General features: G+C 34.3%; 1 protein-coding gene across 1 annotated transcript in view; it reads left to right on the top strand.

Moving 5' to 3' along the window:
• MAN2A1 (mannosidase alpha class 2A member 1) overlaps nucleotides 1–11,053 on the top strand; it is a 114,832-nt gene extending 103,779 nt beyond the window's left edge. Inside the window, exons 20-22 of the mRNA XM_040089981.2 lie at nucleotides 2,405–2,599; nucleotides 7,644–7,754; nucleotides 8,102–11,053. Of these exons, the coding sequence (XP_039945915.1) occupies nucleotides 2,405–2,599; nucleotides 7,644–7,754; nucleotides 8,102–8,254 (459 nt within the window). The 3' untranslated portion in view covers nucleotides 8,255–11,053. The remainder of the gene's footprint in view (nucleotides 1–2,404; nucleotides 2,600–7,643; nucleotides 7,755–8,101) is intronic.
• Nucleotides 11,054–13,310: the final 2,257 nt, after the last annotated feature.

The raw sequence follows: 13,310 nt of genomic DNA, 5'->3' as shown, positions 1-13,310 counted from the left end.
GGGGCAGCAAAGGCATGGGTCCCCTTGTGCATGCAAAGGGAATCGTTTTATTGTAGAAATTACCCCCCTTCTTTACCTTTAATCTCAACCAGACAACCCCCAAATTTAACAGAAGAAGAGCACCCAATGACTGGCTCAGCTGCAGTTTTCTGTCCATGAGTCAAAACTATCTCTCACCCCCCAGCTGGCTTCCAGTCCTGCAGTTGTACCTTCCTACAGGGCTTTCTGGTGAACATGGACCTTGATAGCTTTAAGAATTATAACCCCATATCCTACAACCATGTTTACAAAACCCCTTTTCCCTTGATCTCTTGGCAGCTTTTGACACCTTCTGTACACTCCATTCCCATTGCTGTTACACAGATTCAGTGAATGAATGCATTTTTTCTGCTGGTGCAATTCTCAGGAACTGACTGTTGTTCCAGATGTGGTAATACAAGATTCAATATAAAATCTCCACCTAAGTCTTAGTTCCGAAGTGGATAATGCATAAGGACAGTGTTCCTGTCTGTGATACCACATTTAACACAGCAGGAGCAAAAATGACACAAGTTGAATCAGTTCTGGATCTAGCATTTGCCTAGTCCTTCAAGGCTGTGCTTATCTGCACAGTTTATATTTTGTTTAAAATACTATAATAGGATGAATAGATTATTTTTCTGATTCTTGTGTGATTTGTAAGATATTTTAGAAGACCTCATTTTAAGTTCTCAGATGCAAGCAATGAACTTACTTTACAGGGGGGAAAAAAAAAGGTGAAAAATGAGAAAATAAATGACAATTGAACGTTTTGACTGACTTTAGCACATCTATGGCAACAGAGTGAACAGTGTTCCTTTTGGGGTGAAAAAATGAATTCTTTGAAAAAACATGGATCTGCACATTTTTTCTATGTATAGAATGTATTCAGGCACTTGAACAGAAGACTTTTAGATTAAACTGTACATAGAGCAAAATTGCTCATACTGTAATTAGAACAGAAGAAAATCATGGTAATGAAGTCTACCAGTGATACTGAACTTTTTAAGGTAATGAAAAAAAATTAAGGCTAAACTGAGGAATTAGAAGAGTGATGAAAGATGCCATAAATGGCAGATGGAATTCAATATAAATAAATGCAATGAGACATATGGAGGAGCAATCCTCTACAATGATCCCCTGTTATCATTTGGGGGTCATAATATATTCTTAAAAATACTAAGCCACAATTCTTCGTAGATACCAAGGAGGCACAGTGTTACTTATTACTAAGGAAAGCACCAAGAATAAAACAGAAATTACCATCTTGCATTGATTCAGGCCTGGAATATTTTCAATCTCTTCACTGTCACCTATATTTCGTGCTACTGCGGAGATACTGAATAAATATGCATACACACACGCCCCCAAGACAGAAATTACTGTTATGGTTGTCTTTTTTAAGCTGAAAAATAATCTTCCCCTTTGCTTTAAGTATTTGGTTTTTATTTCCATGTTTCCAGCCTATCATAAAATGCATATTTAATGTTAGTGCTTAAGATATTATATTTTCAATAAACTTTCTGCAAAGTTTTTGCTAAATATCACCAACAAGCAGGGATTTATTTGATTAAGTATGCAAAGGAAAAATAAGAGCAAAAGACATTTTCACTTCAATTTCTACTCTTATCTTCACTGACATTCTAAAATAGAAATTGCCTTTTAAAAGTTGTTTTGTTTTCTTTTCTTGTCTTCTCTGGGGCTTTAACTGGTTGTTGTGAATATGTAAGATTTGGTCATTTCAGGTTTGTAAGGCAGCCTCTGCAGCCAAGTAAAAACACTGCAAATATGAAACTTTGGAAAGTACAAAATTTGTAATATCTGGGGATAAAATACCTTTGGTTCCTGCTGGCATGACAGTGAAATAAAATTTCTGGAAGAAATCTTCTGTAATGCAGACCAAGACAAATATGCTAGCTGTTATTTGGTCCATTGAATAGTTTGAGAGAAATAGATATACAATAGAGGGATTTGGGATACAAGTTGGAGAAAGCAAGAAATATAGGTCAGAAAATAATGTGGAAAAGGAGGCCTGCAAAAGACTGTCTGCCTCTCCATATAGAAATAGATAATAAATGGAAGCAACTTTGCTGAAGTAGTAAGTCATTTCTTTCTCCAGACTATATTGTTCAAGCATCAGGGGCTATCAGAGAAACACAAGGGCTGTTGTAAAATTAGGTGTCATTATAATTTTGAAAGATTATTGTTTATAAAAACAGCAAGTGTACCTATTAATAGAAGAAAAATTGAGGATGATGAAAAGTTACCAAAATTAATGGGCAGTCTAGAATTTTTTTCTCTGTAACTAGTGGAATCACATATAAAGTAAGTGGGTTTCAAAATTTAGATATGACAGTATGTTTATAATTTCTTTTGCATTTTGCAGAATGAAGAGAAGGCACCAGTCAGTTTTCCATCACTTCTTAGCCATATGACTTCTCTTTTCTTAAACCATCCTGTAATTCCAATGACAGTAAATGCAGATTCAGGTGTCCCAGAGTTGATAAATACTTTTTCTCCACTGATGTCATCCATGCCTTGTGACATGCATATAGTCAATCTGAGGACAATCCAAGCAAAGGTAAGGACAAACACTGGCTTTTGTTAAGAAACATATCATATAGCTTACTACTGTACTCAAATAATTTATTCTTTTAAAGTATTTCGTGGGCGGGTTAAATGATACGATAAAGTGCAGTGTGTTTATGAGCTTTTGTTAATTCTGCAAGAACTGGAGACTTGTGTCTGTTTGAATAATATGAAATTAAGGGATTGGTTTTTTCACAACATATTAGTATACATAGTGCAAGATTCTGTCTCTGGAAGGGGTACATTTCAGTAAGTTCCCAGAGTTTAAGAGAGAACCATTCATATACCTCAGCCTTTTCTGCACTAGAAGAATTAAATTTAAGACCATTAGAGTTTGTTCTGAGTATGTTTTAAACCCAAATTTTATTGTTCAATTTTTTTAAGCTAAATTACAAGACCTAATTTAGTTATTCTAACAGCATCTCATAATGATTGGTTCCTGTGAAAATGTTCTCTGGTAGGCAAACCAAAACAAACAAACAAAATCCAAACATCTAACCACCACAAAAAAAAAACCCCAAAAAACCAAATCAACAAAACAAATCAACAAACAAAATACCAACCAAAAAATCAAACAAAAAAAGGCTCTTCTGTACTCAGTGTTTTCCTCCTTTGAAGGAAAGAAAGGTATGTAACCACCAGAATTTAATTTTCCCTTTGATTAACTGAAGGACTGGAACTCATTTTACGTTCTTTTCCTGCCAACTGTTCTATAAATCTTTTCCATTTTTTCAGCTCCTTTGAAAATTATGATTATGTGATTACATTAACTTCATGTTGTCTTGCAGTGCTCTTCAACAATGCTGTCACCACAGTGAAATCCCTTTTTAGTTCCACCATACCTAGATACAAACTATTTATCCTCTTTCCTCTAGAGTCTCTGTGATGGCTGAGCTTGTCTGTATTAACATCAGGTTATATTCTTTTTAATCTGTCCTTCATTCTGTTTTAATCTATATTTTAAAACTAAATGTTTCTTTTCTCATGCTTTCTCTGTAAGTAGTTCAATCTTTTGTAAGCTCCTTCATCTGTGACTGATTCTTATTTTGAATTTCAAAGTGGAAAATCTCTTGATTTTCTGGGTCTTGTACCTTTGAAAAGTTAGGAAGAAGCCTGATACCAAATTAAATCTTCATGTGAAGTGAATATTTCATACATCACCATGTATATTTTCATTTACTTCAACCAGCTCAGCACCACAGGTTTACTTCAACACACCAAGTTCAGGGGCAGATCTTCATGAATGTCTTCCCTCTGAGATGTAAATCCATCCCCTTGTTTGTATGACCTGGGTATCAAAGCTGTGAAAAGACAGGCTTCCACAGTGACTGCTCTTTGAATTCAATGTTACTGCTTGTAAATGAATTCTCTGATTTTATCTGGGCTGTTATGGCCCGTGATACAGGACTGTTTGAGGCTATGATATCTTCCCTGTCCACAGCTGTATGTTTCATTCATTACTGATTGACTTCTCTTGAGCTTGTAGCATCAATATGTCCACATCAAAGGGAAAGCTTGCAGCAGGATAGGAACACTGTCATTGTAGATACAGAATGTTCTTCCCCACAAAAAATATGGTGCTATGCCTTGTAAATAATTCGGTAAATCTCTTCTCATTTTCTGCTTCCTTTCTCTTGCTTCCAAGAATCTGAATGACAAGTGACATAATTCTGGCTAATTGACACAGTGGGGTTTTTCCCCAGAGATTTATGCTATGCATTGTTTAAACTGCTGACATTGATTTTCCATAATCAATTTCAATTTCAGATAATAGGATACCAAATTAAAAAACAAAAAGTTAGGATTTAAGGTAGAAATCAAAAGAATATTGTTATTGTTGTAAGATACCACATCTTGTCATGGAAGAGTCCAATCCATTAGAATTACAATATTTAAAGATTTTTTTCTTAATAGAATTCCAGCTTTTGAGAAGTTTGACACATACTTTACCTGATGTAAATAAACCGGGACTCAAGATATAGAACACAGTAGATTTGTCCCTTTACAATAAGCATAAATACATAAATTTGCTGTCTTGCCTAAACTTTGCAGTATGTATCTATTAGCTTACAGTAATTGAATTTAAAAATTGTTTAAACTCTATTTTTCTTATCAAAATTTTAGCAGCATTGCCCTGGGATACTGGTCTTGAGAAAGCCTTACAGTTTTTTTTAAATTATTTTCTGATAAGGCTACATTTTAATTCTCAGAGATCAAAATCAAATAAAACTTTGGCAGCTCTTCTAAGAAGGCTAGTTGGAGATTTAATAGCACAGTGCTTGAGGATTTTTTTGTTGAATAACAGTGCTGTGAAATTTTACAAGGTTAAGAATATTGCCATTTGTTGAAAATTGAGGAGTTTGTAACAGGTTTTCATGCAGTTAGCATGGTCATATTTAGAAGGTGTATTTGATATAAGTTTATCCTTGCTCAGACATGCATTAACCTTAAATGTATTTAATTTAATTTATCAAGAGATGGTGTAAGAACAGGTAAATTAAGGCAGATGTGGAGCTGTGACAAATGTCTCTCACCTGCTTTGATAATGGGTTAGCTTTATTTTTTACCCAGGGTTGCTACGTGCTTGTGCGCTGGCTTGAAGGCAAAACCAGCGAGAGACTCCAAGTCAGAAAAACAATTTAATAGGAGAGGAAAAAATGTAAAATAAAATAAAACAAATGCAATAGTACAAAAGATCACTGACAGAGTCAGAATACAACCTGACACCGTGTAGGTAGCAGTCCAGATGAAGTCGTCTTGTCGAAGCAGTGTTCCTGCAGAAAGCTGGTAGCTCATGTCCTCTGGGAATCCAGTGGGTAAGGCTGCCTGTGCTGTCCCAAATCCCAGATGATATCCAGGTGGGAATGCTTGGCTCCTCCCCCTGGGCGAAGCATCTCACAATGGGCTGATATCATTCTATGAGTCCTGCAATGGGTCCTTGATTGCCCATTAAACAGAGATAGTTCCTGGAGGGAGTTATCTCTGAGTCATGCAGCAGGGCATTGATGAGCCATTAACAGAAGATAGTCGGGAGGCAGGGGGCAAGGGAAACACTGCACAACCTAGTTTCAACAGCTCATGTAGATGATGATAGAATATACTTTGGGCACATCTTACATTGTAACCTAGGACAGCTTGGTAGAAGGTGGAGTACTAAATCATAGATATTCATACTGACCAAAACACTTTTACTCAGGGTGCCATTAATTGTTTGTTACCTTTTTGTTTTAAGTGTTTTGAATCCTAATTAATATAATATTTAATTCTAAGAAATTGGGAGAGGAAATATTCATTCCATCATATAAAATGCACACATGCATTTTTTATGCAGATTACTAAAAGATAATTTAAGTGAATTAGAGGAAGTCTTGATATCCATTACTGCTTGTCATTTCTAACATTAATTTACCCCATAGGAAGTCAGGCTTTTTCAGTATGAATTTTAATGTTCCACTAATCTGATGTTTAGGCAGACAGTATTATTTTGTGTGCATAAAAATATCTACTTTAAAGTGCAACACTGTCACAATCAATGACAATGAAAACCAAGTCAGGTGTTTCATAGTAGGAGAAGGAAAATAGCACAGCTATTACCTCACTTAATGTAAAAAGTGGTACTGCTGTTCTAGTGAACAGGGTAAGAACTTCTTTAGCCATCAGTGTTAATAAATACTGGGAGCTTGTTTTCATATGCTGAATGTAGGCAGTATTCATAAATTGAAAAGTTTATTTTAGGTGGTTATAAGCTATTGTTCATAGAATCTTTTCAAGTTGAGTTTTATTCATGATTTGTAAATTATGCAAAGTTTCTAACAGTCAGTGTTTCACTAAAGAGTATCTCATTTCAACTCCAAATACTATTGAATAAATTTTTATTATTTTAACTGAGGAATTTAAACCCACAAAGTTGATAATTTTTTTTATTATATGGGTAAGTACTTTATACTATGAATTTGTTGTATATTGAATCCTTGTCATGCTGAGTTTCAAAGAAGCTGGTACGAGCTGATCCAGGATCTCCTTTATGAAATGCAATTAGGATGAAAGTCTGTTTTATTAAGACCTCTTGTTTGGTACACCTTCAGGAGCTAATGCATGACAGAGTGCCTAATGTTTGTTGGCATTGGTTTCTCCAAGCAATTGATACATTCTAATGTACGAGAAATGAACCTAACTAGCGACAGATGCTTTTGTAAAAAGCACCTTACTGTGGTTTAAGTAAATCAGAAATAAATAAGAGAAAAGTAGTCTGAAGAACTATCATGGCTTTGGATAGAACCATCTTTTTAATGCTCTTATTATATATATATAATAAGATTAAGAGCTCAAAAATGTAAAACAGCAATAAATAAAGAAAGGAAGTAATGCATCGTAGTAAATAAGTGACTACAGTGAATGTGGGGGTGCAGCCAGAAGGAAGACATTTTGGGGCTGGAACATGTCCAGGGGAGGGCAGTGGAGCTGGAGAAGAGTCTGGAGCATAAATCTGGTGAGGGACAGCTTACTCTTTAATGTCTATTGTGGCTCAAAACACTGAATATCTTAGAGATAAACATAAAATTTATATCATTTATGTATTTTTCTGTACACCTTAAGCTGAGGTAGCAGTTTTGATGCATGAAAGTTTGTACAGCATAATCCCATTGAATATGTAAAATTGAGTATTGTAGTTAACATGATATTTAATTTGTTTTCTGTTTTGCCATATAATTTTTCGGGAAACCTATTAATACAGGCATGATAGCTTCACTTCCGTCCGAAGTCTGTACATGTGCATCTGCTGGCCTTTAAATTCAACACTTATATTCTGTAGTACATTATGTTTCTACTCTTTGCCATTTAGTTCTTTCTATGTTTAGCTTTATAAAATTAAAAAAAACTCCAAAAACTTTAAAATGACAGTTCAACCGAGGCTGAACATTTTTTAAGGTGTAAATATCTCTATCTGCTGTATGATAAGGATAATTTTTTTGGTGTCCTAAGATGTCTTCCTGACTGATACTTTGTGAGTAATCTTCTATGGTGTTTGTTTGTAGGTAGATACCAAACCATCTGATGAAGCTGCTCTGATTCTTCACAGAAAGGGATTTGATTGTAGATTTTCAAACAGAGACATTGGTCTGCTCTGTTCCACTACTCAGGGAAAGGTAAGGTTATTAATCTTTAGGATTTTTTAAATAAAATTTTAAAAAAGGTTTGGGATTTTCTATTAGGCAGAAGAGTAAATATTGTTTTGTTCAGAAACAAGAATTGTTCAAATCCAAATATTTCTAGTAATTTTGAGTATACTAACTAAATTACATTGAAATGTAGCAAGTGAATACTGTCTATAAATATGTAAATTATTGTACGGTATTTAGTCTTTGATGTTTAGAAGTATTCAGAATCTTTGGCATGAAAATTTCTGTGCTGGCTGCTGCAAGGAGCTGTACAATTTTAAGGTATTTACTGCTTTTTCTAAATGTAGATTTTGTTGGGTTTTTTCCCCCTCCAGATAAAGGTGCATAAACTCTTTAGCATGTTCAGAGTGGAAAGTCTTACACCCACATCGTTATCTTTGATGCATTCACCTCCAGATGTCAGAAATGTAAGTGAAATAAATATGAATTCTATGGAGATTAATACATTCCGGATTCGGCTGAGATGAAATCTGCTTTAATACTCAGAGAAGAATCTGCAGTTATATCTCCTCTGAGTTTCATGTGCAGTAAGAGGCACAATAATGTTATTCCAGCTTCTGGATACTGTGAGAAAAAAACGTATTCTATAAATTTTGTTTTACCAACACAATGAAAAGCCATGTTGCAAGCAGTGCTGTTTTGGTTTGGTTTGGTTTATTTGTTTAGGTTTTTTTCTCCCATAAAGTAACAACATCTTTATCAGTTAATGCAACGAGTGAAGAAATTTCTATGGATGTTAACCTCTCAACAGATTAAATCTCAGGTTAAATACTAATTAATGATGTTTCTGGTATTTTAATTTTCTTAAGTAGGGGATTGGATTTTAAACAGCCTTTTTTCCTGATTCTTGATGAATTCATGTACAAATAACTCAGTGTAGAAAAGTCCTGAAACAGCTTGGAAATAAAATGGAATAAAATGTTCCCGTGTAGTAGCTAATGTCCAAATATTTGCAATTGTTTATATAAATAACAGTAATCTCAATTTATTCCACAATTAATTTCAATTTATTCAGCACAAAGGGGATTATTAATTGTGGTAAAATGAAAGCCTGCAGTACTTGTGATAAGTGATGGTAGATTTTAATACTTCTACCATTCATCTGAGTTATGTAAATAGAAAAATGTGAATCTACAAAGTAATTTTGCAATGGAAATGTTTAATAAAACTCCAATTTTGTTACTTGACACACTGGGACATGTGCAATTATTCCATTACCATGATGAGAAATGTCCATAATTATCATGAATACAAGATTTTTTATAAAATTCATTTAGATACTGGTGTTATCTGAAATGAGTTTTCTATTTCAAGACTGCCATATCCAAATAAATGTGCCTTATTTTTTGATATGTCTTGTTACAATTTTGGCGTCTATGTTACTGTTTTGGGGGAAAAGGTAGTTTATATAATACTTAAGCTGTTTATCTCCTATTTGACAATGCTGGCCACAGTCCTGCACCAAGTTCATGCTGTCTTATTCTGAACATTTTGACTATTTGAATGTATTAATATGATGTCATGACGTGAAACACTGACAAAAAAAAGAATTACTGTAGAAGCTAAATTCAGCTGCTTTCAAGAAAATTGCAGTTAGATGCAGAGTTGATAGTAGGCAAGTTGCAAACCCATCAAAACATATGCTTGCATATCACAATCTGTGGTGACTTGTTCATTCCAATTGACGTGCCTATATTTTAAACAACATTTTACACACTTGCTTTACAAACCTCACTTACATTGCCATGTTCATGTTACTGAAGAATGAAGACTTTTTCCAATATTAATCCATATTTAGTACTTAAGCCATCCAAGTGTGAAAAGTATTTCCCTAAGTAGAGCTGCTGTTTACAGTTAATATATATGAACATTCAGTTGCATATGATCCCATTTTATCACCTTCATTTATCTTCATAGCTCCTTCTTCTATCTTTTACTTATGCTTTACTTTTCCATGCCTTGTTGCTTATCCTCAATACAAATGCATGAAAAGTCATCATAACTGGTAAAAAGATCTGCTAGCTGTAATATTGCCTCCTGTATTTAATTTCATCATTGTTGTTCAACCATAATATCAAATATCAAAGTCTGTCAAATTATTTCATGTAGCTACAGGCTATCTAAAAAGAAAATGAAAGTCATACTTAGATTTTATGCATTGTCATATGTTGGATCTCTGTTGAGGTTGTGTAGATTTTCTTACTTAATTCAATCTACTGTGTGTTTTGTAATAATGGGAATACTTTAGTAGGATCTGGTGCAAGTTACATCAAGAATATAGGAACCAGTAACCACAAATGGAAGAATCAGATAGATCCAATAAATGGATGTGTTCATGCAATAACCATGTACTGTAACTTTTCTTAGAATATTTGAAAATGCTGGGTCTTGTTGGAACTCGAAGCTTAGTAGACTTGCCGGCAAAAATTTCTTATAACATTTATTTTCTTGCTTCTTCAGAATTAAAATGTTTAAGAGAACTTTATGTATTCTGTGCAAGAAAACATTCAAAATACTATTTCAGTTTTGCTAGGCAGAAAAGGAAAATTTTGATGCAATAAAATTTTAAAGTATTTTGCCTCTTGGAATTGCTTTGAAAGATTCTTCATATAGCATTGGTTCTTTACTTTTATCATCAGCTATACAATCATAATACCTAAATCTTCCTTAACCAGCAGATAAAATCCCTGTTCCTTTATTTTGCCTTTTTGTGTGTGTGTGTAATGACAGCTTTCAATTTCAATTTTCTGAAATCCTTAACTAAATCAAAACTCCAGTCAGAGTCTCAAAAATAATTTTGCTTGAATTGGTTCAGAATGTTGCTGTCAATGAAGCTGTGTTTTCATTGACTTGGGGTTTTGTTGGATTTTTGCTTTTTCGTTGTGGGGTTTGTGTTTTTGTTTTGTTTTGGGGGTTTTTTTGCACAAGTCTTAATGAATTCTTATGCTGTTTTTTTGGTGAATTGGCCATCTAATTAAATTTCATTATTTTGGGGATTTTTTCTGTTTTTATAGCTGCTGGGTTTATAGCTATTCGTTAAGAGAAAGAAGCATCTTGCCAGTGTGATTTTAAATACAACACTGTGTAAGAAATTGTTTAAAACCTTGTTATTACTTTCCATATGAAAGTTGTACCTGTTCTGATTTTATGGTTTGGGGGTTTTTTACATTCCTTTATCTTAATTTTGTTTGGTTTACTTGCTTATATTGTCTGAAACTGATTTCAGCTGAAGGTTTTTGATATTTTCTCTTGGAAGGTTTTGTATCTTATGGGGATATGTAAAATAAGATCTCTAATAAAAGGTAATGTTATTGTGAGATGTGGTCAGCGTCATTAATGCCTTGGCTTTAATAATGAATTTTAATTTTATTTTTTTTTTTGAATGAGAGGAACTACAAATATAAATTATTTGAAAAGGTTCATAGGTCAGTATCTGTCAGAAATGATAGTTACCTTTAGTGAAATGAACTCCTGATCAAAGCTATTTCACAGCTGCCAAACAGAAGAGGATAGATGCTAACTTCAGAGATGTAAACATGTGAGATTGCATGGTGGGGGAAGGAAATGGGCATCTCTTTTGTAAAGGAAGTCATGCACTGACTTAATGGAAAATATTATAAAGTTTAAAGTTCTAGATTTTTTTTAAATTTGAATTAGTGTTTATCTTTGAAGCATTTGGGAGCAATGAAATGGATGCTGTTCTTGCACACACCATTAGAACATAGCAAGTCAAAATAACTGTTCAACTGCAATTAGACTGAACACTTTTTAAGAAATTATGTCACGCTAATGCAACGTTCTGTAATTGGACAGGGCAAGTTGAACAGGCATAGATTTACAGGTTTGCTTCCCAAAGAGGTGGTGCAGCTGGAACATAATGACTTGCAAAGACAATAAAATATAACTTTCAGTCAGTGCCTGAGGCTGTTTGATATTTGTCTGGATAGTCTTAAATATAAACGTAAAAGCACACATACACACACACAGAGTAAAAGCCCATAATTTTAAAGCTGAAGTTTTTTTCAAGATAAAACCTGAACATGTGTAACATCTAACAGGCAACAATGGGTATGGATCTAATTTAAAGCAGTTCTTCACCCTTTTATGGATTTGCCAGTTTTCTAGAAGAAACACCAATGTATAGTCTCATCTACGTATTTTTTCTTCCTCACTGTACATAGGTTTAGGGACATAGAACTTTAAGCACTCTGAGAGAATCAAGGATATAGTAATTTTCCCTGCTGTGTGTATTGGTGTTACTATGGGAGAATGTCTGTAGTTACTGCAGAGTTTTTTGGTTCCGTCCAATGGATAAGTAAACTCTTGCTAATCAGCAAATCTGAAATTCTGCCATATTTATTTTGAATACCATTTTTGTTGAATTACTTTGGAAAACAGCAACACATGTCCTGTGAAGAAGAATTGCTTTTCTTTGGGGGATCTATGTCTATGCTCCAATGATTAGAAGAAATATAAATACTTAAATTTCTTCTGATGGTAAAAGGCTATAGGATGTCTTGCCCTCAAAGCTGATTTTTTTTAAAGAAAAGAAACAATTAAGTGGATTTATGGAATTGGAAAATCAACAGGAAAGTATCTATTCTAGATATACTCTTCACTTTCATATTCATGATAAATTATTCCTGATCAGACAGTGAATGCTTGAATGTCAAAAGTAAAGTATTTGACAGGGGAGAGAAACAAGGGATGATGATCAGAGCATGGCTCCACTGCTCATCACAGGCAGAGGAATCTTTTAAGATTATTTCATTATTTTAAATTGCTGGAAAATTCAGTCAAGGTAAGACAAAATGAAACTGTGGAAAAGGGAAATTTGGCAGTGGGAAGTGTGCAGATGATGAGACTGAGAGAGCATCTAGCCAAGACTAGGTCACTGGGAGAACAGCAGAGTACATTGGTGTCAACATATCTGTGAGTTGGTGTAAGAGGACTGAAACTTAACAAGATTAAAGAAAAGTTTATAGTGAATACACCTTTTCACATCTATTAGAGACCAAGGGAGAAATGTGAACCTCCTTGGCAAGGTGAAATATTTGGAATCTAGAAATTCATAGTATTTTAAGGAACATTCAGTCTTGTACCAGTATGGAGGGGACAGTGGGATTGGCATGGTGGCTTTTGCAAGATTAATATTAATATAAAGATGAGATCAGTTTACAGCATCTGCTTGCCTAAAAACAGCCAGTATCACCCTAGCTGACAAACAGCAGCATTTCTCGTATCTGGGCAGCAGCACACCCTACAAAGCTCTTGTTTGGAGATCTTGGAACAAGTGGATTTCTGTCATTGGAACAATGTGCGGGTCCTGCCAACGCAAGCTGATAATGGTTCCAGTATGAGAAGAGAAATATGACTGACGTCTGGCAAGCCAAATGGAGAAGCCCTTTACAAAACAAACAAACAAAAAAAGTTATTTGATTTTTTTCACTCTGATAATGGTGACTGATACAAGCTCCTATCTGAAAATGGGAGATGTTCTCTTAATGTTCTCACCGAGGTAAC

The sequence above is a fragment of the Hirundo rustica genome, chromosome Z (assembly GCF_015227805.2).
Source record: "Hirundo rustica isolate bHirRus1 chromosome Z, bHirRus1.pri.v3, whole genome shotgun sequence".
Taxonomy (NCBI): Eukaryota; Metazoa; Chordata; class Aves; order Passeriformes; family Hirundinidae; genus Hirundo; species Hirundo rustica.
The sequence above is the reverse complement of the archived record's forward strand: the minus strand, read 5'-3'. Positions and strand labels throughout refer to the sequence as shown.